We start from the raw sequence: 22,769 nt of genomic DNA, 5'->3' as shown, positions 1-22,769 counted from the left end.
TTTTTCTCTGGGAAGTTTATCTTTGTTATCTTGACCTCGTGACTAGTCGCATAGGCAAACCTGGATACAGAGTGGAGTTTATCCCGCTGTGATTAGCACCAGGTGTAAATGAAACTTCAAGAAGGAGAAAATCCTAGCTGAAGCCTTTAGTTTAGAACAATGTCGTATGAAGATGTGAGTAAATTAAAGCCGCTAAGCATTCTTTTTTTTTTTTTTTTTCGAGACAAGGGTTCTCTGTGTAGCCTTGGCTGTCCTGGACTCAATTTGTAAACCAGGTTGGCCTCAAACTCAGAGATCTACCTACCTCTGCCTCCCCGAGTTCTGGGAATACAGACGCGCACCACTTCGCCCAGTTTATTAAGCATTCTTAAAAAAAAAAAAAAAAAAAAGGAAGAAAGGAAAAAAAAACTCGGGGTGCAATAAAACCTGCAATTTAATAAAACATGAATTCAATTAATTTCTGAGGGCTTGAAGCATGCAGAATAGAGTGTAAGCTGACAGTTTCTTCTCAGCGCCGATTCTAAAGCAGACGGCACAAAAGGACAGAATTAGGACGCTATTAGCCCAACTGGAGAACCCTTACTACAGATAAGCAAGACGCCCAGCTGCACCGGAAAGGGCGTGGCAGATTGAGAGCGGAAGTTCCGGAGTCCGCTCCGCCCTGCTCCGCATTGCGTCAGTTCCGGGAGTAGGGCACGTCAGCGCTTCTGCTAGGGCTGTAAAACTACGCTTTGGTTTCCTAGCCGGCTGCTTTTTGGCGCCGGGTCTTCAGCATGGCTGCCTCCAGGGTTGAGGGCCAGCCAGCTGCCACACCTTCGTTTTGCTGACTGTCCCTGGAGTCTGTGCTCTTCTTGTCTTTCCTGGGCTATTCCCGCAGACATGTTCGCTAAGGCCTTCCGGGTCAAATCCAACACAGCCATCAAGGGATCCGACAGGTGAGGGGGAAAATGCTTTTGCTTAGCCTAGCGAGGCCCCTGCTCATCTAGGAGTGCAGGGAGCCAAGCAGGGATGTTAGAAACATTTTGAAGATGAGGTGTGGGAGTGTCTCTTTTATCTTCCCGGTGATCTTTTGTACAATAAAGTTTAGTCAGCGTGTAGTGGCCTGAAACTAGGTTTTATGGAGGCTGTAAGAGGAAGGAATGGTGTATCAAAAACTAAAGTATAGGGGGAAAGTGCCTTACGGATTACTCCTGACGGAGAGACCGCTGGAGTGAGGTAGCAGAGCACAAGCAAGCTGTGGTAAGAGAGGTTATCTTTTCAGTCAGTGTCGCAGACACAGATGCCTCCTTTGGAATTTTGGAATCAGCTTTTTCTATGTATCATTCTTGGTGCCATAGTAGAGCCATATATATATATATATATATATATATATATATATATATATATATATATATAATTTTTTTTTTTGAGACAGCATTTCTGTGTGTGGCCTTGGCTGTCCTAGACGCACTTGGTTAACCAGGCTGGCCTCGAACTCACAGCAGTCCACCTGCCTCTGCCTCCTGAGTGCTGGGATTAAAGATATGCACCACCATGCCCGGCTAGCCTTTTAATCATAAACTGACAGATTTTTTTTTCCCCAACCAGTCTAAGAAAGGAGTAGGAAAGACATGGGAGGTCAGATGGATTTCCTATGATTTTTCCAAAGACTAACTCTTGATTGTTTTGATGGAGCAATATGTCCAGGAAGTTGTGAAAATAGATGAGATAATGAATAAGAAGGATAATCAGAAAGCTGAGAACAGGGCGCCATGAGTCAGGCAGTCTTTCTTCAGCCGGCGTGAGTTTTACCGTTGTTCTGAATTGCTGTACTTATTAATGTCTATCAAGAAGTTGATAGGCGTGGTGCTGGTGTTCTCTCTGCAGGAGAAAGCTTCGGGCTGATGTGACAGCTGCTTTTCCCACCCTTGGAGCAGATCAGGTCTCTGAATTGGTACCTGCAAAGGAAGAGCTAAACGTTGTGAAGTTGTATGCTCACAAAGGGGATGCAGTGGCTGTGTACGTGAGCCGGGGTAACCCCATCCTATTTGAACTGGAGAAAAACTTGTATCCAACAGGTATGGCAGCGACATAAAATGCCCAGATGGGAGTCCTTGTGTAACTATTTATTCTCTATTTATTTAGTTTAGTATTTTTGTTTTCCCCCTACTCACATGCCTTTTCTGATGAAATAAACAGAGTTTCCCAATGCTATACCTAAAGATCTTTTCAGGCCTAGCATTCTGAGAACTGAGCCTTTCAAAAACCAGAAATTGCTGTAAGAGGAATAAAAAAAAAAATCAAACAAACAAAAAACTGTAGAAAGAATGAGAATTGCAAATTTCTGAGACAAAGGAGCTTGGAGTATTGGGAGAGACTTGAGGTGTTGTAAAGAACAAATTTTAGGGCACATAAAGAAAATATCCTAGCAGGGCATGGTGGCACACACCTGTAACCCCAGCATTTGGGGAGCAGAGGCAGGTCTGTGCTCTTCTTGTCTTTCCTGGGCTAAAAAAAAAAGAAAGAAAGGAAAACATCTTGTAAACTATAAAAGGATTTTTCTTTTTTCTTTTTGGTTTTTTGTGACAGGGTCTCTCTGTGTAGCCTTGGCTGTCCTGGACTCAAAGGCATGTGCCACCACGCCTGGCTAAAAGGATTTTTCTTAACCCAGTGGAGAAAACCTAGGCTGGGGGATCAGGTGGATTAATGAAGTTTTCTATCAGCACCTCACGTGTGCTGCTTCACAGTGGGTTTTCCTAAGCTCTGATTTTATTTTATTTTTTTAAGTTTTTCAAGACAGGGTTTCTCTGTGTAGCCTTGGCTGTCCTGGACTCACTTTGTAGATCAGGCTGGCCTCGAACTCACAGAGATTCCCCTGCCTCTGCCTCCCAAGTGCTGGGATTAAAGGAACGCACCACCACGCCTGGCTAGGCTCTGATTCTTTAACTAACATTCTTGCTTTTTTGTCTTTGTCACAGATCTCCTTTCTCTTTTCTGTAGCAGCTGACATCTACTTTGTCACTTGGGGCTTTTCCTCCGAGGTTGTCTGGGTGCAGCGGTTTAGTGCAGTCCACTTAGGCCGCTCCCACTCTCTCGCTCCACTTTACTTCTGGACCTGAACACGCTTAGGACAAATACCTTTTCTTTTTTTTTCCTTTAAGAATTTTACTGCTTGGGGCTGGAGAGATGGCTTAGTGGCTAAGAGCACTGCCTGCTCTACGAAAGGACCTGGGTTCAATTCCCAGCACCCACATGGCAGCTCACAACTGTCTGTAACTCTAAGATCTGACACCCTCACACCAACACACAGAAATTAAAATTAAATAAAATTAAAAACAAAACAAAACAGAATTTTACTGCTCAATCACTATGAAAATAGGGACTCAAAATATAGATATGAGAAAGTTTCAAATTTTCTTACACACTGGGTGGCTGTTTGGGGTCATTTGCTTCTGAAGTTATACATTGAAGTCTCTTTGGTTTGTGTCCCGAATTTTACCTTATTGTGGCCATTTTCTGCTTGCCGTCCCAAGGAGCAACAGGTGCTGCCAAGTCTCAATTAGAAACCAGTTCCCAGATATCAGTAGATCTCTGCTTTCACCCTGGAGGCAGTCCCCCTGGCAAGGCTCTTTTGACCTCTTTAACCTTGGACTGAACCATTGTTTGTTTCTGAATTCTAATTAAAGTGAATGCAGTGTTTGGCGGTTCTCCAGCAGACAGTGCTTGCTAGTAAGCGTCTCCTGGGTCTCTTTTGGTACAGTGTACACGTTGTGGTCCTACCCTGATCTTCTACCAGCCTTTATAACATGGCCCCTGGTACTCGAAAAACTGGTCAGTGGAGCAGGTAAGAGACCTTTTCTGTATTCCAGCTATTGCTTGAAATCTCTTCAGTAATTATCAGTCACCTTAATAAGACTACTTATATGTTAAAAATTGTTTCTACCCGCTTTGTGTGCATGTGTGCATGCATATGTGTTATTCCTCCCACTTAGCTGATTTCATGGGCTCTCTGGACACCTCTGATTCTGTTGTAAACCTTTTATAAGTAATAGGAAAGCAGTTTGTGAACTGCCACATGCTATACTTTAAATCAATATGGAAAATAGCAGCCACTTATGGCGGCATGCGTCTTTAATCCCAGCACTTGAGAGGTAGGGGCAGGCGGATCTCTGTGAGTTCAAGGCAGCCTGGTCTACAAAGTGAGTCCAGGACAGCCAAGGGTACACAGAGAGACCCTGTCTTGAAAAAATAAAATAAAATAGCCCCTTGGTAGTCTTGTTGTAGAGGGCTGATTCTCAAGTTGCCATTTTCACGCGAATAAGGTGAAAATACTTGTTTCTTTGTCAAGTGGATGGGTGTATGATAAAGTAAAGCATGGAAATGACATTAAGTAAGCTGTTATGTTTTATTTGCTACAGATTTGATGCTGCCAGGGGTAGTGGTACCCCCTACTGGTCTGCCTCAGGTACAGAAAGGTGACCTCTGTGCCATTGCCTTGGTGGGGAACAGGTAGCGTGTCAGACAGCGGTGCCTTTTGTGTGGATGGGGGAGGTGCGTGCAGAGGAACAGAGGTACAAGGGAGGTGCGGGAAAATGACAACTCCCAAAGCACAGGGACCAAGAACTGAAAGAAAAAAAAAAAGGTTTTTCTGGAAGAACCAGATAGTAGGCCATTGGTAGATGGCAGCAAGCCTATGAAGAGCCTACAGATCTGGGCACAAGATGTTTGCTGCCACTGAATTTTTAAAAATTGCTTTATATTGGTGCTAGAGAGATGGCTCAACAGTTAAGAGCACTGACTGTTCTTCCAGAGGTCATGAGTTCAATTCCCAGCAACCACATCCATCTATAATGTGATCTGATACCCTCTTCTGGCCTACAGATGTACATGCAGGCAGAGCTCTGTATACATAATAAATAAATAAATAAATAAATAAATCTTTTAAAAATTGCTTTATAGATAACTTTAGAATTGTAGAAGAATGTAAGAGTTGGTGCAGAATTTTTATACATTCTCCAAAGGACACATTTATGTAACCCATTGTAGTTACCACAGATAAGGAGCGTTGTCCTATACTGGAAAAATGCTGTGAACACACTCAAGCCTTTATTTGTATCTCTGCAATTTTGATTGTTAGGTTTTTTGTTTGTTTGTTTGGTTTTGTTTTTCTGTGAGTATCTTTTTCCATTCAAGGATCCAGTCTAAGATACTAATATTCACTTAGCAGTCCCTTCTTTGAGCTTCTTCTTTTCTTTTTCTCTTAATTTATTTATTATAATTTATTCCTGTTACATCCTGATTGTTATCCCCTCGCTCTTATCTTACCATTCCTACTCTTCCACCTTATTCCCTTCCCTAGGCAGGGGGGATGCCTCCCACCACCAAAATCTGATCCCAGTCTATGAGGTCTTATCAAGGTAACCTGCATCCTCTTCCTCTGTGTGCCTGAAAGGCTGCCACGCCAAGGGACAGTGATCAACCCACAGGCACCAGAGTTCATGTCAGAGGCTGGCCTCTCTTTCTCGCCTATCCACACACATGGAGAATGAGCCGTCCATCAGCTACGTCTGAACAGGGGGTCTAGGTACTCTGCACACATTGTCCTTGGTTGGTGCATCAGTTTGTGCAGGTCCCCCTGGGTCCAGATCTGCTGGCCTTTGTGGTCTTCCTGTGGACCTCCTAACCCCCTGGGTCCTTCCACTGCCCCCCCTCCACTCTTCCATACAACCCTTAGCTCTCCACCTAGAGTCGGGGTGCAAGTCCCAGTAACTGTAGCCCCGCTGGGTGGGACCTCTTCTGTCTGTGGCATTCTTTTGTCTTTCATCATCTTCAGCACCCCCCCACCCACTGCATTATTACCTATATTTTTAATAACTTTATGGAAACATGGTTTATATACATAAAAACTTAGGTCTACAGTCAGATGGTTTTTGTCTGTTTCCATAGTTACTGAGCAATCATCAGGGTGCTTCTTTTTGATCCCAGGGTATCATCCATGCCAGGCAGTACTTTACCATTGAGCTGTTCCCCCAGCTCCTCTGGCTTCTTTAAAAAAGAAACCAAAAGTCATTGTATGGACAGTTCTGAAAATGGAGACTCTGCCTGACCTCCATCTCTGGCTTCCTTCCTAGAGCTCCTGTAGCAGTCGGAGTGGCCGCCATGTCCACAGCTCAGATGCTGGCTTCAGGCCTGAAGGGAAAGGGCTTCTCTGTGCTGCACTCTTACCAGGACCACTTGTGGTAGGTGCATCACTTCTTCTGCGTATGGGGAGGAGGGGGAGGTGAACGAAGAGAGAATGAACTTGGCATTCAGAAGGGCAAGTTTTTGTCTAGGTGCATCCTCATGTGACCTGTTGACCCAGACTCCCATCCACTTGCCAGATGTGGGGGAAATACAATTTTATTTGTCCAGAGAAGAAATTAGAGACAACTTTGGTTAGTTTCTAGCCTGGAATTGTCCCAGACAATTTCCCTAGGCTTAGGACTTGTTTTCCCTGCCCTTCACAGTGGTGATGTTCATACAGTGCTAGTTATTCTGGCTTTGTCCGTTATGTGCATTTTAGGCATCATTTTGTCCTAAGACAAGTGATTCTGAGTCCTGGTCAGTTGTCACACAGCGGCGTGATGGCGGATTACTTCATGCTCTTCAAGGGTCACCTCAGCATCCTCCTCATGGAGCGCACATTCTAGCCATGCACATGCCTACAGTCCTAGCACTCAGGACGCTCACACCAGCAGATCTCAAGTTCCAGTCAGCCTGAAGTTCGTAATCAGACCCTCTCTCAACCTTCTCCTCCCTCAACCCTCCCAAAACAAGCAAGCAAACAAGCAAACACCTCCAAAAATCCTAGTTTTGCTTCTTTTGAGAAAAACACTATTTACTCTTTGAGAAAAGTAAGAATAAGCAGACGAGGAGCACTTATGTGGCTCTGAATGCAGTTACAGCTAGAATGTGTGTTCACTAAGGAGGTATATCAGTAGCTTCCTTACCCACCGACCCCCACTTAAAAACACTTACCCAGTCAGGACAGCCAACACATACTGTTAAAAATATTAATAAGCCTCACTGCAACAATTTGTCAAAACTTAGTTTAACTGACGTGATCTTGGGTAAATGGCAAACTTTGATGTGTGCTCTGCTGTGTGGCACCACCTTTTTTCCTGTCTTAAGGTTGAGGAGTAAGCCATGGCAATCTTGACTGTGCTCATTAGATTGCATTTGCTTTAACCCAGGATCCATAGGCTTTGTAGTCCAGGTATTTGTATTTTGTTAATAGGCTAAGCCCTGGGTTTGTATTTCACCAAACTGGTAGAATCTTAATCATACTTTCTTTTCATTTCCTTTCCCTTCTTCCTTTCTTTTCCCTCCATTCTTTCCTTCCCCTTCCCCTCCCCTTCACCCTTTCCCCCTTCACCCTTTCCCCCTTCCTTCCTTCCTTCCTTCCTTCCTTCCTTTACTATAGCCCAGCTTACCCTCAAATTCACTATGTAGCCAATGATGTTTGAATTCTTGATCCTCCTCCCTTTACCTGCTGAGAACTGAGATTATAGACAATGGGCTTATTTGTTTTGTTTTTTCGTGTATTGTTTTTTTAAGTCAGGGTTTTTCTGTGTAGCCCTGGCTGTCCTCAAACTTGCTCTGTAGACTAGGTTGGCCTCAAACTCACAGAAATCTGCCTTTTTCTGCCTCCCGAGTGCTGGGATTACCACTACCACCCACCTCATACCTGGCTCTTAATCATGCTATTTAAATCAAGATGGTTTAGTAGTTTTTTTGCTCCTGTGGAGCATTTTTAGTGGTTTTATCTTTAGCTGCCCTCTTTTTCTTTTATCTGTTATATGGAGAATTGACTCATGACTTTGCCTGTTAGCAAGCATTTTGTTGCTAAGCAGGTGTGCGTGCGTGTGTTTGAAGCAGGATCTTTCCTGCTCTGCAGTTCAAGCACAGGTTGGCCTGGACTCAGTGTGGAGCAGGGGACTTTTCTGGGCTCAGAGTAATTGAATAGAGTTGAGATGAGCACACACTGATAGGCTGCTCTGGATACTCACGCCTGTAGGCTTTAAACACCAGACTGACTATCCCCGATCAGGGAGGGTGAGTGTTGTAGCTACTGCTTGGTGTTTCTGACATCAGACTTTTCCAGGAAATCTGGAGACAAGTCCTCTCCACCTGCCATTGCCCCACTGGCAGTGGATCCCACAGATAGCAGTGAGGAGAAGGTAGACGTTGGTCTGCATGGAAACCTGAGGAGCCTGACCCTGGAGAGAGAGGAAGAGAGTGAGAAAGGTCCTCACCCAGAAGCCTCTGAAGACACCAGCCCCGGGGCCCTGAGCCAGGATTCCTTGGATGGCAAGCCCCTTCAAGGTATAGCTCCGCAGTGGAAAGCCCATGCCTGCCTTTCAGATTAGAATGGGTTGATGCTCTGGGAGAGGAGGGAGAACCCTTAGTTGGATTGTGCAGTAATTCAGTACGCCTCCTTACATAAAGCACACCCCTGCCTGCCTGCCTGCCTGCCTGTCATTTGGATAGTTTCCAGCTATGAGCCCTTGGGCTCTGGTTCTAACTTCTCTGAATGAATGTCCCTGGTTTGGTGGCACTGTGGGTTTGGTCTTTCCTGTGGGCTAACCCATATAGCATCAGTGCTCAAGAGTCTGGAAGAGGGCAGTGAGATGGCTCAGCAAGCAGCAGGTAAAAGCACTTGATGTGCAAGCCTTGACCACCTGACTTCAGTCCCTAGAGCTCATGTGGAAGGGAAGAGCTGACTCCTGAAACTATTTTCAGACTTCCACACACACTCCACACATACACTTGAAATGGCAAGTGTACATGTAGGCACGCATGCGCCTACACACACACTTATAAAAAAAAGTCTGCAGCCTGGGAGCTTCAGTGCCTAGGGATGGCTCCATTTGAGCCAAGGTGGTGAGAGGGACGGAGAGTTTGCCGTGCACCAGGCAGCATGAGCGAGTCTCAGGAAGGATGTTCTTTCCTTTCCTTGCAGAGCAAATGGATGAGCTGTTACAGCAGTGCTTCCTGCATGCCTTGAAGAGTCGAGTCAAGAAAGCCGACCTCCCTTTGCTCACCAGCACGCTCCTGGGCAGTCACATGTTCTCCTGCTGGTAGGGGGGAGGGCGGGGGTCTGCTGGGCGGGGCAGCAGACACGGCCTCACTGTTGTGATTGGTGGTAAAACAAGATGGGTGCTGGGGGCTTGCTGAGCAGAAAGTTGGTCTAGCAGGTAAATAGGTTCTTGGCTTTAAAACTTTCAATTTTATACAGTAAAGGGACACTAAGATTAAAATCCCCAAGATCCTCTGACTGCTATTTCCGCCAAGGTGTTTCTGGGCTCTCTCTCATGAATCGGGTTCCACGGTTTGCATTATAAGAATCCCAGAACAACAATGTGGGTACTGAGGGGTACATGAGCGAAGCAGAACTGGCTGTGGCAGCAGCAGAGGAAGAGGACCCCCGCAAGGGCCAAACCTCAAGTGGGGTGGGGTGGGCCAGACCTTTGAATGTAGTATATATGTCTGTAGACCACTCAGGAAGCTTTGGTCAGTGTGTGTGGCCCTGTCTTCATCAGTGGTTGGAGACATGGCTAGACCAGAAAGTGTGCCCGGTGTGTAAAGCTGGCATCAGCCGGGAGAAGATTGTCCTTCTTTATGGGTGAGGGAGCCAGAAACCCCAGGACCCCAGATTGAAAACTCCACCACACCCTCAGGGCCAAGGGCCACTGGCCAGCTGTAGAGAGCAGAGGCGGGTTCCAGCCATTTAGTTACATGGGGGCTTTCATTTCTCCTGTGCTGCTGGTGCTTTCCCCCTTTCCTTTCCCACCACAGTGTTCAGTGTCCATGAGCCTTTCCGACAGGGAAGCAGGTGTGGGTCTGGGACAGGGTCACCCGGCCTCCAGCTGACAAGATTCCCTCTTCCTGTTTCTCGCCATCTTATTCTTTTTCTGGTTGTTCAGTGTTTGAGCTGTGTCTCCTCCCTGCACATCTCTAGCTAGAGGAGAATCAGTATTGGGGGTCCATGCTGGCCCTTCCTCGCTTTTGGACCACCCCTCACTTCCGAGACCCATCTCTGTTTGCTCAGGCCTCCTTCAGGAGGCTGTGGGGAGGAGTAACTAGTCTGTTTAAGACGGGAGTGCCTGCAGCTCTGTCCTCCTGGCCCAGGAGTGGGTTCACTTCCCGCCCTGGATGAAGACAGACTAGACAGGTGTCCAGTCCTCTGCTTTCTCCCAGATGTCTTGATTTGATGTTTAATGGTAGGCTCTCCCCTACCCCTCAACTTGTTGACTTAATTTAATTTTTCTCTCCCCACTGTCTTGAGTTCTGACTCAAGTGTCCCCTTTCCATTCCTCAATATCTCCTTTATTACAAACTCAAAAGAAAAGAAAAAAAGTCCCGGAACAGCTTTTGTCAAGGAGTGTTCTGGACTGTTCCACCCTTCCCACTTAGGAAAGCTGCCCTGGGAGGAGAATAGGTAGGAAACCTCGCCCACTGAGAGTGTAGCCATTAGGAAAGGGAGTGTTGACTTTAAAGATAGAGGCGGCAAGGCTCAGCTGCCACCTCCTTAGCATATTTAACCAAGGCAAAGTTCAAGTAGTCACAGGGTAAGCCTAAATTTCCAATACTTGTAGGACTACTATAAAGTTGCACTGCCTGGCATATATCAAGTACCTGCCACTGAATACTGTGAGAGCAGGGTCTTTTCTGCATAGCACACAACCTGGTACTGTGGCTCACGCCTATAATGCCAATACTTAAGAGGCTGAGGTAAGCATTCGGGTGGCAGAGGCAGGTGGATCACTTGTGAGTTCAAGCAAGTCCAGGACAGCCAAGGCTAACACAGACCTTGTCTCAAAAAACAAACAAAAAAAGAGGCTAAGTTAAGAGGATAGCAGTGAATCTAAGGATAACATGAATTGTTCAGTGAGTTTCAGATCAGCCTGGGTTCAGTGGGACTCTGTCTTTAAAATGAATATATCAATGCATGAACTTCCCTCCCCCAGACTCTGCCTTTAAATCAATAAATAAATCAGTACATAAAGAAGCCCACCCTCTACACACACACACACACACACACACACACACACACCCTGCCCTACCCCTACTTCCCAGTGTGGTTCTTGAGACAATAATTCTACCATCTTCCTGTCTGCACATGACCTAGGGCACCCCAGGGCAGCTGTGGTTTTGGGATCCTTGGTAATTTGTTTTGCCCATGCCAAGTTGCATGTGACTGGGAAATGGGCTTCTGGAACAACTTCTTGGGCAAGCTTCAGACTGGAATGGGTTCTGGGATGGTCTCCCTGACAGTCCTATTGTTACTGAATGTTAAGTTTTTAGAGAAGAGAGGGAGGAGTCACAGTTTTCATTAGGAACCTCTATCCTTTAACTACCCTAAAGCTGCTTTTTGCCAGGCATCAGTAGAGTGTTTCTTTTTCTTTTTTTTTTTTTTTCTTTCATTTTCTTTTTTGGTTTTTCGAGACAGGGTCTCTCTGTGTAGCCTTGGCTGTTCTAGACTTGCTTTGTAGACTAGGCTGGCCTCGAACTCACAGCAATCCACTTGCTGGGATTAAAGCCGTGTGCCACCACGCCTGGCCAGAGGATTGTTTCCATAATTCAATTTTTTCAGATCATGTGGCTGCTGTTTCAGGTCCACTGCCATTGCACACTGCTGTGACCAAAGACAACAGATAGTGATGGGCGTGGCTGGGTTAGTTAGGCTCCTGGGTGCAGTTTGCTGAGCTCTGGTGTAGACTGGCTCCCCTTGGTGTGAGCTTGCTGCTGGTAACCTTCAGTTTGAAGTGGGAGTTCTCAGGCCACAGGAGGTTCTCTGCCTTGAGACAACTCTAAAGCCGTGTCCGATCGCAGTAGACACTAATCACATGTGGCCAATGAAATTTAAATTAAAGTTTAAACTCAGGTCCCTCCCTGATCACAGTAGGCATTGTTTTGTGGCCACATAGTCACTAGTAGCTACCGTATTAGACACCACAGACAGAGACATCCCATTGTCACAAAAGTGCTATTGGATCTTGTAACTTAGAGTAGCCTGTAATCCCTGTCTGCCTCTGATAGCTGGGCAAAGAGCTCTAGACTGGAGACTCTTGGCTGTGGGGGAGGGGAGGATGGCTTGAGGGAATGGTTACTTTGTGCCAGCCAGGTACCAAAATCTATTGTTTTGGTTTACTGTTTTACCTTTCATCTGTCCTAGCCCTGAAGGACAGCAACTGGATATAAAGAAGTCAAGCTATAAAAAGGTAACCCTTCCTTGCATGTCTGCAGAGCCCTGTAGAAGTACATGATGTAAACGCGAAGCCTGGAGGCTGGCTCAGCTAGAACTAATACGCCTTTTGACTCGAGCTGTAATGGGAAACAGTGAGACTCTATTTGCGCCAAGGCACCCACTCCTCTTTCTCCTTTGGCTCTTTTCTATCTGATTAGAGTCACCAGTTAGTTTAGCAGCTTCTTTTTAAAATTAGTTTTATATTTTAATTATGTGTAGATGCATGAGTTCTGGGACCAGAGGAAGCCCCTGGAGCTGGAGTTACGCATGCACTTGTGAGACACTGAGCACAGGTGCTGGGATCCAGGCTTGGGTCCTCAGCAAGAGCAGTGCGAGCTCTTGGCCACTGAGCGATGGCCAGTGCCAGCTCGTGACTGTCAAGCCATCTCTCCAGCCCTCTAGTACCTTCTTGCTCCCCAACTGGCAAGAGTTTTGGTCTTTTTGGTTCTTAGTCTAATGACAGTAAAAAGTGGGTCACAGTTCTCCAGTCCCCACCTGGCCCCTGACCTGGCCCTCGCAGGTGCTCCATGGTGGAGTCCACAAGTCCCCTATCTGGGCCTCTCTCCCCAGCTCTCTAAGTTCCTGCAGCACATGCAGCAGGAACAGATTGTCCAGGTCAAGGAGCTGAGCAAAGGGGTGGAGAGCATCGTGGCCGTGGACTGGAGGCACCCAAGGTACGCGCAGCGCCGTTGGTTTGGGAGCACTGGACCACAGACTGGGGACTGCCAGGGCTCTGGTATAACACATGCCTTTTCTTTTCTTTGCTGGGTTTTAGGATCACATCTTTCGTCATCCCTGAGCCTTCCCTGACTGCACAGACTCTGCAGGAAGGTAGCAGGGAACAGCCCTATCACCCTCCAGATATAAAACCCCTCTACTGTGTCCCAGCCAGCATGACCCAGCTCTTCCTGGGCTCTGGCCACAAGTGAGTTTCGGAGAGCAGCCCCTGTCTGCCTACATGGTCCGCCTGCACTTCCCCACATGCTGAGGAGCACTTTCCTGTGCCTGACAAGCCTGCTGTGCCCGTCTCCCTGCTCCTAAGTGCAGTATCGTACCTCCCTTCCGGGGGGCTGGGCAGAGGTGGTAGTCTTTTGGGTCAGGTAAATGAGAGTAGGCCTCTCCATCTGCAGTTGCACTCCATGTAGCCCTGCTTCCCTCCCATAGGGAAAGAAAAAGGTGAGAGCCAAGGACAGTGCTGAGCAGGGAGTCTGAATGTTTGCAGCTGGAACTAACCTCTGGTTACGTGTCTCCTAGGAAGGGGAGCACCCTTGAGGGCAGTGAGGTCCGAAGGATCGTCACTGACTATGCCAAGAGAAACAACTTGGTGGATGCAGACAACAGGAAGTAAGTGGGCACCAAGGATGGAGTCTGTCGTGTCAAGTCTTCGTTTTTATCAGACAGACATTAAAGGATGTCAGGAATGGGCTGGCAAGATAGCTCAGTGAGTAAAGGTGCTTTCTGCCAAGCCTGTGCCTGAGTTCAACCATCAAGGCCCACACGGTAGAGAACCAACTGCAAATTGTCCCACATGTCCACTTAGCATTGTGTCCTTGAGACACACAGAGACAGGTAAATAAATGCAAGGACTTTAAACACTAGGGCTGGGAAAGAGTCTGGAATGGAGAGTAGAGCACCACAGCAGCTTAGAAATAGGCAAGCCCAGTGTTACAGACCATGGCCTTTGCCTGGGGTTCAGGCCGGTTGCATGGTGTCAGCATGGTCCATAAGCTGAGCATATATATCTCACATATGCCTACCACAGTTGTTCAAGTGCATATGGCTGTTGTCAGGAAAATGCAGCCTTAAAAAAACTACTTAATCAAGTCATTGTGGACGTTTGCTATTTTTCTTATAAATGGGTACAAATGGAATGTTACTAATGATTTTCAGAGAGAGAGAGAGAGAGAGAGAGAGAGAGCTACAAACTATATAGTGCCCTACTTTTAAAAAATTGTTTATTTAAAATTACTATTTATTTTGCAGTATAGGGACCAGAACCCAGGGCTTCTAGAAAGCTAAGTATGTGCTCTGCCACCCCCCCCACAGCCCTATGTTACCCCTTTAACTATATGGATCTCTGGGATATTAGGTAACAGCTCAGTCCATGCACACATTTATTGACGATAGCATTTCGTACTTACATCATTCCTTCTGTTGTCTTCCTTCCTTGCCAGCTCGTTGACTGAAGTCAAGCTTGAAAGCTATGTTCACATAGCAGGACGGAGCCAAGAATCCTGGTGCTCCTTCCCACATTTCCCAGCTTCTCTTCTTCGCCCTCCCATCAGTGGGCTTTCCTGACGGATGGCCTCTGGTTCCACACAGCTCAGTGACCTGGACGTCAGAGAAGGCACAGGCAGTGGATGCTCCCGGTTTGGTTGGAATGGTCGAGTCTTAAGTTGCCCTTATGCCTCTCGTTTCCCTTTAGTCTCGTGAAGTTGGATCCTATCTTATGTGACTGCATCTTAGAGAAGAACGAACAGCACGTGGTCATGAAGCTTCCGTGGGACTGTCTCCTGAGCAGGTAACAGGGACTGGTAGTCCCTTTCAGCTTGCCTACAGCACTGCCCTTAGTATCTACCGCAGAGCTTCAGAATGGGCACTGTCTTTAGCCTGGACCCATGGTAGGGACATGAGTGCTTGAGTTCAGGTCTCCGGTACCCACATAAAAGCCAGGTTGCATCACACATCTCTAATTGCATGTTGGGGAACGGAGTTCATTGGCCTGCCAGCCCAGCCAGGTGGTGAGCTTCAGGTGCAATGACAGCGTCTGTCTCAAAAACTAAGGCAGAGGGAGATTGAGGACCCCAAAACTGACCTCTGGACTCCACGGGCATCTGCATGCACCACACCAACAAGCACATACCCTCCCTCACATTCAAATCGTCACTATTTTAGTCTGTGACTTGGTCTTCATAAACATAAGCTTGAATGATTCTGATAAGGAGAGCTTTGGTAACGGTTTGAGCCACTATAACATAGAGGAACTTGACAGAGAAAAGAAACATCAACTAGAAATAAGATCTTTAATAAAAGAGCCACTTAAGGCTGGGAGCTGCCTGCAAAGGAGAGATTCTAGGTACTTCTTTTCTATAGAACCATAGCTGAAAGGAATTGCTTTTGGGGTCTAGCAAACTGTATGGTTCATACCGACTATCCTGTCTCAGGTTCTTGTGAGTTTATTTGGATGGAGCACAGCCCTGTGTATTAAGGTTTGTCTGGGTGTGTTCTGGGCTATGATGGCAGAGCTGAGTTGGCTTTCCTCAGTTGTTTTGTTTTGAGACAAGCTTCACTATGCACCTTAGGCTGTCTGTGAATTTACACCTCCGGGTGCCGAAGGGTTGAGTACTCTATAAGATACATTATTATTACTGCAGGGTGCTGGAAGGTGCTCAGTAGGTAAAACACTTAACCTTGCAAGCACCTGAGTATCTGGGTGAATTCCCAGAACCAGACGATGCCGGGTGCACCTCTGGAATCTCCGTCCTCCTGTGACAAGACGGAGACAGACACAAGATCCCTGCAAGCTCACACAGGTCAGATAGCCTAGTGTATGCAGATGTCAAAGGCAAAGGGACTGGGTTCCAAACGGTAGAAGTTGAGAACTAAGTCCTGAGATTGTTCTTTGACCTCCACACATGCAGCATGCTGTGCAGATGCCTGCACTTACTCACACAAGCACACAGACACATGCACTCACTCCATACACGCAAAAAAATTAAAGTAAGTTAAAAAATGTATTGCTGGAACACGTGAGAAACGTGAAACAGCACACGGAGGCAGTAAGCTGGTAAGACACATTTTTGAGACAGGTAGACAAAGCAGACAGCAAATTCCCAGGAGGCCAAGCAAGTGGAGGGTTCCCAGGCACTCACCGTTGTTCCCATCTCTGCATCAGAGAATGTCAGCCTTGTCCACAGCGTAGGGAGCACTGAGACGTTGAGTTCTTTGGTCTGTGGTTTAGTTCCCCAGGTGATCTCAGTGCATCTAACGTGCAGCCAGGCTGCACATCGGTGTGCTACAAATGCTTGCACTCAGTGCTGATGGCAGCAGGACGCAGAGAGCAGCTGTCTGCTGCCTTGATCTGTTTATAACTCAAACTCTCATTTTAGGTGTTTGAAAAATCTGCAGCCTGCCTACCAAGTGACGTTTCCTGGACAGGAACCCATTCTGAAGAAAGGGAGGCTGTGTCCAGTTGATATTACCCTTGCACAGAAGACTTATAATAAAAAGGTAATTTTAAAACCCCGGGGCTGGAGCTGTGCCGCTCAGTGGTGGAGCATTTGCTTCATGTATAAAGCTTAGGCCCTGGGCTCGATCCCGATCACCACCTGAAAGAGGAAGATCCAGGGTTGGAGAATGGCGACTTAGTTTCCCTGCCAAGGGCTGGCTTCCTGATTCGGGGAGGCTTTGGGTTGGAAGCACCCGTGCTGTGTGCCCGCACCGGCCTGGGTGGGAGGTGACATTAAACCACTCCCTCCTGCCCTCTGGGATTCTGTGCTAGGAAACTTGCTGGAGCCTGTTTCAAACGTGAATAACACTTTAGTTTAGTTTGAGTTCTCCCATGGTACTACTTTGTAGGCTTTCATCTCTTACACAGTTACCTCTTTGGCCTTGCTCAATGAAAATAGCTTGTAAAACTTTGAGCTTGGCAACACAAGTTCTGGGGGAAACACTGTAACTGCCCTTAGCGTGAGTGCTGTCCCCTGCATCTGGAAGAAAAAGACAGAGGAATCCTGAGCGCCCAGGGGGCTCAAACTGTGTGGTTCTCTGCTGAGGCTTTGGAATTCCAGTGTGGCCTTTTCTCATTTCTTGACCTTCCTGACCTTCCTGGTGCCTCAGTTTCCTTCTGTGAAGAATGGGTTAATACCTGCCATGTGACTGACTTCAGTGACCAAATGAAGGCTGTGTATCTGCTAAGCACTTAGCAGGAAGCTGACCCTAAATGAGAATTACATGCCAGGCGTTATGCCAAACACCCTCTCGTATATTAAGCATGAATCTTTTTTTTTTTTTTTTTTTTTGGTTTTTTGAGGCAGGATTTCTCTGTGCAGCCTTGGCTGTCCTGGACTCACTTTGTAGACAGGCTGGCCTCGAACTCACAGCGATCTACCAACCTCTGCATCCCAAGTGCTGGGATTACAGGCGTATGCCCCATACCTGGCTCTGCTTTTTTATTTTTATTTTTTTTCTTTTTAAAGGATTTCTTTCTTTCTTTCTTTTTTTTGTTTGTTTTTTAACTCTAAATGTGTGACTGGGGACCACGCGTGTGCAGTTCCCATGGCGGCCAGTGAGGGCATTAGCTCTCCCAGAACCATTACAGGAGTTGTGAACTGCCCTGTGGGTGCTGGGAACGAACATAAAGTTCTCTGGAAGAGCAGCAAGTGCTGTTAACCACTGAGCCATCTAACCCTGACAGTGATTTTTAAAAAAGCATTAGTGCTTTCCTTTTTTTGTCCAGAAGTAACATTCTTCTCATTTGTTGCTAATAATGGAAAAGTACCATGTTATTGACTTATGTTATTGATCTTAAGGAACTATTGTCAAGTACAAAATATTTTATTATCATCAACATCATCATTATTTTTAAGATTGAGAACAGGGCATTTGCACGATACAGTGCATGTCTGGAGGTCAGAGGTCAACTTTGTAGGTTTATTCTCTCCATCTTCCATTAAGTGCAGTCTAGCACTGAACTCAGGTCATCGGGCTTGTGCAGCAAGCATCTGTACCCACACAGCCATCTTACCGGCTTGCCAGGTTCTTTTTCAGTTGTGGTAATGGCTTTGCTTTTATGTTTAAGTTAGTACTTACCTCACAGAGCCTAGTGGTACCTGCTTCTAATCCTAGGACTCAGGAAGAAGAGGCAGGGGAATCTGAGTTAGAAGCCAGCCTGTTCTATACAGAGAGTTTGAAGCCAACCGAGAGACATAGTTGGGAATCTGTCTCTAAAAAAAAAAAAAAAAGAGCCAGGCGTGGTGGTACATGCCTGTAATCCCAGCTCTTGGGAGGCAGAGGCAGGTGGATCACTGTGAGTTTAAGGCCAGCCTGGTCTACAAAGCAAGTCCAGGACAGCCAGGGCTGCACAGAGACCCTGTCTCGAAAAATACAAACAAACAAACAAACAAAAAGAAAGAAAGAATAACCAATTCTTAACCTTTTGACATATACATACATACATACATACATACATACATACATACATACATACATACATACATACATTGAGCTGAAGTGTAGGAGGGTTTATCGTAACATAATCTAGGAGCAGATGGGATGCCAGTAAATCTAGACTGCCCAAGAGTTGACAGCTGTTGAAATTGCTGACAGCTGTTGAAATCAGTAATGAGTATGTAGGAGTCCATCATACTGCTGTATTGTTTTGAGACTGCGTCTCATAATGAAGTCTTGGCTGGCCTATCTACAGTTAGAGTTTGAGCTCTAACTCACAGAGATTCATCTGCCTCTGCCTCCTGAATGCTGAGATTAAAGGTCTATATCACCACGCTTGGCACCATATTATTGTCCTTATGTTTTAAATTCTCCATGTTTAAAAAACCCTTAAACATATCTTATAGGTAGGATAGAGTGTTAATGCATATATTGGATGAGGTAGAGAAGGTCACTTTAGAAACATGAAGTATAAACTATTTGGACAGAAGGGCACCAGTTACAGGGTTAGAGAACCATCAGGGAACATGGGTGAGGTGGCTGCTAAAAGACCCTTAATTTTTAAAATTTTTTATATTTTGAGACAGGGTTTCTCTGTGTAGCCTTGGCTGTCCTGGACTCACTTTTGTAGACTAGGATGGCCTCAAACTCCCAGAGATCCACTGGCCTCTGCTTCCCGAGGGCTTGGATTAAAGGTGTGCACCACCATGCCTGGCCCAAAAGACCCTTTAGAGGAAAGAGCAAACACCCACTGTGAGCTTACCATCCCCAGGTGACTGTGGTCCGGAACTTGGAGATCTATGGTCTAGATCCATACTCAGTGGCTGCCATTCTCCAGCAGAGATGTCAGGCCAGCACCATCGTCTCTCCTGCCCCTGGGGTCAAAGACAGCCTACAGGTGCAGGTCCAGGGAAACCAGATCCACCACCTTGGACAGCTACTGCTTGGTGAGTAGCCCTTCTGAGAAGGCCTTAGGCTGGCTCAGCAAAGACCTTGCTGCTGACTCCCGTGGGTCCAGTCGTCTTACCTGTATCTGTGTAGACAGTATTTATAGACGTTCCACCCCACAGTGGTGCAGAAGTGATAGACATCCCATAGAAGCTGTAATTCAGGCTTTGAAGTTTGAACTCTTTCAGAACTGACATTGGCTAGACTGTTGAAATGTTAGGTAGTAGCAAGAGTCGCCCCCACCGCCATCAGACATGTGACCATGGTGGGGAAACAACCCAGTACCATACTGTGTTGAGCCACTTAGCTAAGGTGCACTGCAGCTTAGCTGGACTATGTGCCTTCTCAGTTTACCACATTTTATCTTTCTCTCTTTTTTTAATTAAAATAATTTTGTATGAATTTGGGTGTTTTGCCTGCATGTATATCTATGCATTGTGTGTGCCTGGTGCCCTTAGTGGCCAGAAGAGGGTGTTGGATCCCCTGAAACTGGAGTTGTAGATGTGAGCTGCAGTTCTGAGCTGCCATGTGGATTCTGGGAAATGAATCTGGCTCCTCTGGAAGAGCAGCAAATGCCCTTAACTGCTGAGCCCTCTCTGCAGCCCCTCATTTTACCTCATTCAACTTAGAACGTGTGTGTAAGGAGACACAACCCCATCCAGGAGCAGTAGTCCTGCATTCATGTGTGCCCAGCTGTGCCCTGATGGGCATCTCCTCGCTTACAACGAGGCTGCAGGACTGCTGCCTTTTCTGCAGATGGGGAAACTGAGGTCCAGAGAAATTCAGTGCCTGCCTGGAGCTCCCCTGACTTTGAATACTGTAGTTGGCTCTGAGTCTTTTTATTCTTTAGAGCCAAAGTTCTTCTGATTCTCTTTGGGTCTCTCGCCTCTACTCTGTCCTTCTTTTAAACCCTCCTCCCTAGCGCTGCCTGAGTCACCTTCCTAAAGTAAATATACTTCCATCACTCCCCCTACAAGGCCAGGCCCTTTGTCCTATCTGTGCCTTGAGGAACAAGCCCCTGCCTGCCCTGGGTTTCCTGCAGGGTCTCTCCATGGCTCCCTGACACATCCTCACTATCCCTGCAGTGTCTACTGTTCACTAGTACACCGGGCACTTGTCGTCTACCTGTGTTTACCTAGCTGTCCCCTTGCCTTGTGTGTCCTCCTGTGGTCCTGGGCTTGTCTGTCCTCACACGCTCACTGGCTCAGCTCAGGGGTAGTGCCCATTTCTCTTTGAACATGGTAGAAATGACCAGCGTCAGTGCTTCTCTGACTGGTATCGGGGGCTTGGCTCGTCTTTAGTGTCTGAACCCTCTGCAAAATAGTCTGCCTCACAGTTGACGCACATAGCACATGCGTAGTAAGTAGAGTTATCTCGTGGCCTGTGGTATCCATAGCAGTTAACTTCCAGCGTTGAGCCCTATGGTGAAATGGGACTAAAGAGATAGAGGAAAACAGACGAGCACACACCTGAACAGACACACACCTTCTTAGTAAGTCTAGATCAGTGGCTCTCAGCCTGGGCATGGTGACTCCTTTGGAGGGTTGAATGACCCTTTAACACGAGTTGGCTAAGACCATCAGAGAGAGCATATTTACATTATGATTCCTAACAGTAGAAAAATTAGTTCTGAAGTGGCAATGAAAGTTTTCTGGTTGGGGGTGACCACAACATGAGGACCTCTATGAAAGGGTCGCAGCAGTAGGAAGGTTGAGAACCACTGATCTGGATGGTAGCTAGCAGGGTGTAAACAACCGAACACAGCCTTCAGCTTCAGTGCGTGGGCAATGGTGAGGCTGTAGACGGCGGGCCATGTGCTATAATGATGGACCCTGACAGCAGGATGAGCACACGGGGGCTTAGTGGACAGTGAGGGGCAGGAGGTCACAGGGCGCAAGGGACATGGGAAGCAGGGAGGGCAGCAGGGACTTGAGACCAAGGGCTGAAGACTTTCTGTTTGGATTGTAGAAGAGTATCGGCTCCCTGGAAAATACATCCAAGGCCTAGAAAAGGCCCCCAAGCCTGGCAAGAAGTGACAGACTCATTTTATGCAGTGGATCCCATGGGAACCCAGGTTCTGAGCTGGTAACTGATACAAGCATTTTTGACTTTTACAAATAAAAACACTTCGTGAAGGTGTTCGCTGGTTTCTGTGATTTAGCTCGTGCTCCGTGTTAGAGGCAGGGTAGCCGGCAGAGCCCGCCTGTTTCTAATGCCCTCTTCCAGCTTCCTGCTTCCTGCTCCTGAGCCCCGATTACCCTCCTAGGCCTGCCAGTCCCTTCGTGTCTCTGTAGTGTTAGTCTCGTAGAAAACAGCCTGGCTGTTCTCTGCCGTCAGTCACAGCAAGAGAAAGAATTAACTCTAAGCTGCAGCAGAACTTAAGCCAGTGGACATCAGACAATAGCAACGCACAGCGTGGGCTCTGTGCGGCCATGCTTCTTCCCCGGCTGTGCACGGCACCCGGCACTGACAGCTCACTCTGTGTATGAAGGAAATGCCTGCCTGCCTTAGCCCCAGCTGCCTAGACTTGGGCTCATGGCAGGGCTCTTCCGTCAGTCTGCAGAGGACTCAACTCCCTAAAGGAACTGCACAGGGAGGGGCTGTGTGTTCTGACTACAAAGGAGTCACTGAGCTGGGCATGGTGGCTGTAATCCCAGCACACGGGAGGCAGAGGCAGGTGGATTGCTGTGAGCTCAAGGCTAGCCTGGTCCACAACGTGAGTCCAGGACAGCCAAGGCCGCACAGAGAAACCCTGTCTCGAAAAACCAAAACAACAGCAATAATAACAAAAAACAAAAACAAAAAAACCCCAAAGGAGTCACCGGATGCCTGAAATGTTCAAAACCCTCCCTTATGCCACCGTGGTTTGTGCAGTCACCTCTCTGTCTAAGGCTGTCAGTGGAGATAGCAGTAAGAGCTGTGATGATAATTCCTTAAGAGTTCTTGGGTGGTACCATTAAGAAAGAATTACTTTTTTTCTTTTTCATCTTTTTAAAAGCTGAGATAAAATAGACTTGCTCATCTACTGCCCATAAAATCACACTTTTAAACCAAGGAAAAAAGGAATGTAAAAATGTGTGTGATAACTCCCACTTTTTGCTGTGAAACCAAGAACAAATCTTTTCCCCCCTGAGACAGGATTTCTCTGTGTAACAGCCCAGGCTGGCCTTGAACTCACAGAAATCCACCTGCCTCTGCCTGCTGGGATAAAAAGCACGTACCACTGCCCTGACTGGAAGTAACCTCCTTAACCTTACTCATCCTGTCTGTGCCAAAATGCACTTACGGAACCTGAAGTGCTGCCTTCCAGATATGACTCCAGCGGGATCCAGCGAAGCCTTTGCACAGGCACGTCTGCTCCTGAGAAGTGGAGCATGGGCGGTAC

General features: G+C 46.9%; 1 protein-coding gene across 1 annotated transcript; it reads left to right on the top strand.

Annotated features, from left to right (window-relative positions):
- The first annotated feature begins 662 nt into the window (after nt 1-662).
- On the top strand, nt 663-21,519 carry EIF2D (eukaryotic translation initiation factor 2D). Its single transcript, XM_084793127.1, has 15 exons — nt 663-935; nt 1,867-2,057; nt 3,740-3,823; nt 4,398-4,488; nt 6,111-6,218; nt 8,123-8,343; nt 8,981-9,098; nt 12,197-12,242; nt 12,839-12,942; nt 13,044-13,193; nt 13,523-13,612; nt 14,694-14,789; nt 16,378-16,498; nt 19,209-19,383; nt 21,353-21,519. Exons 1-15 carry the CDS (start codon nt 880-882, stop codon nt 21,418-21,420), a joined length of 1,719 nt encoding a protein of 572 aa, XP_084649253.1. The 5' UTR covers nt 663-879; the 3' UTR covers nt 21,421-21,519.
- The last annotated feature ends 1,250 nt before the right edge of the window (nt 21,520-22,769 follow it).

The sequence above is a fragment of the Acomys minous genome (assembly GCF_964271855.1).
Source record: "Acomys minous genome assembly, chromosome: 1".
Taxonomy (NCBI): Eukaryota; Metazoa; Chordata; class Mammalia; order Rodentia; family Muridae; genus Acomys; species Acomys minous.
This window is presented reverse-complemented; position numbering and strand designations above follow the sequence as displayed.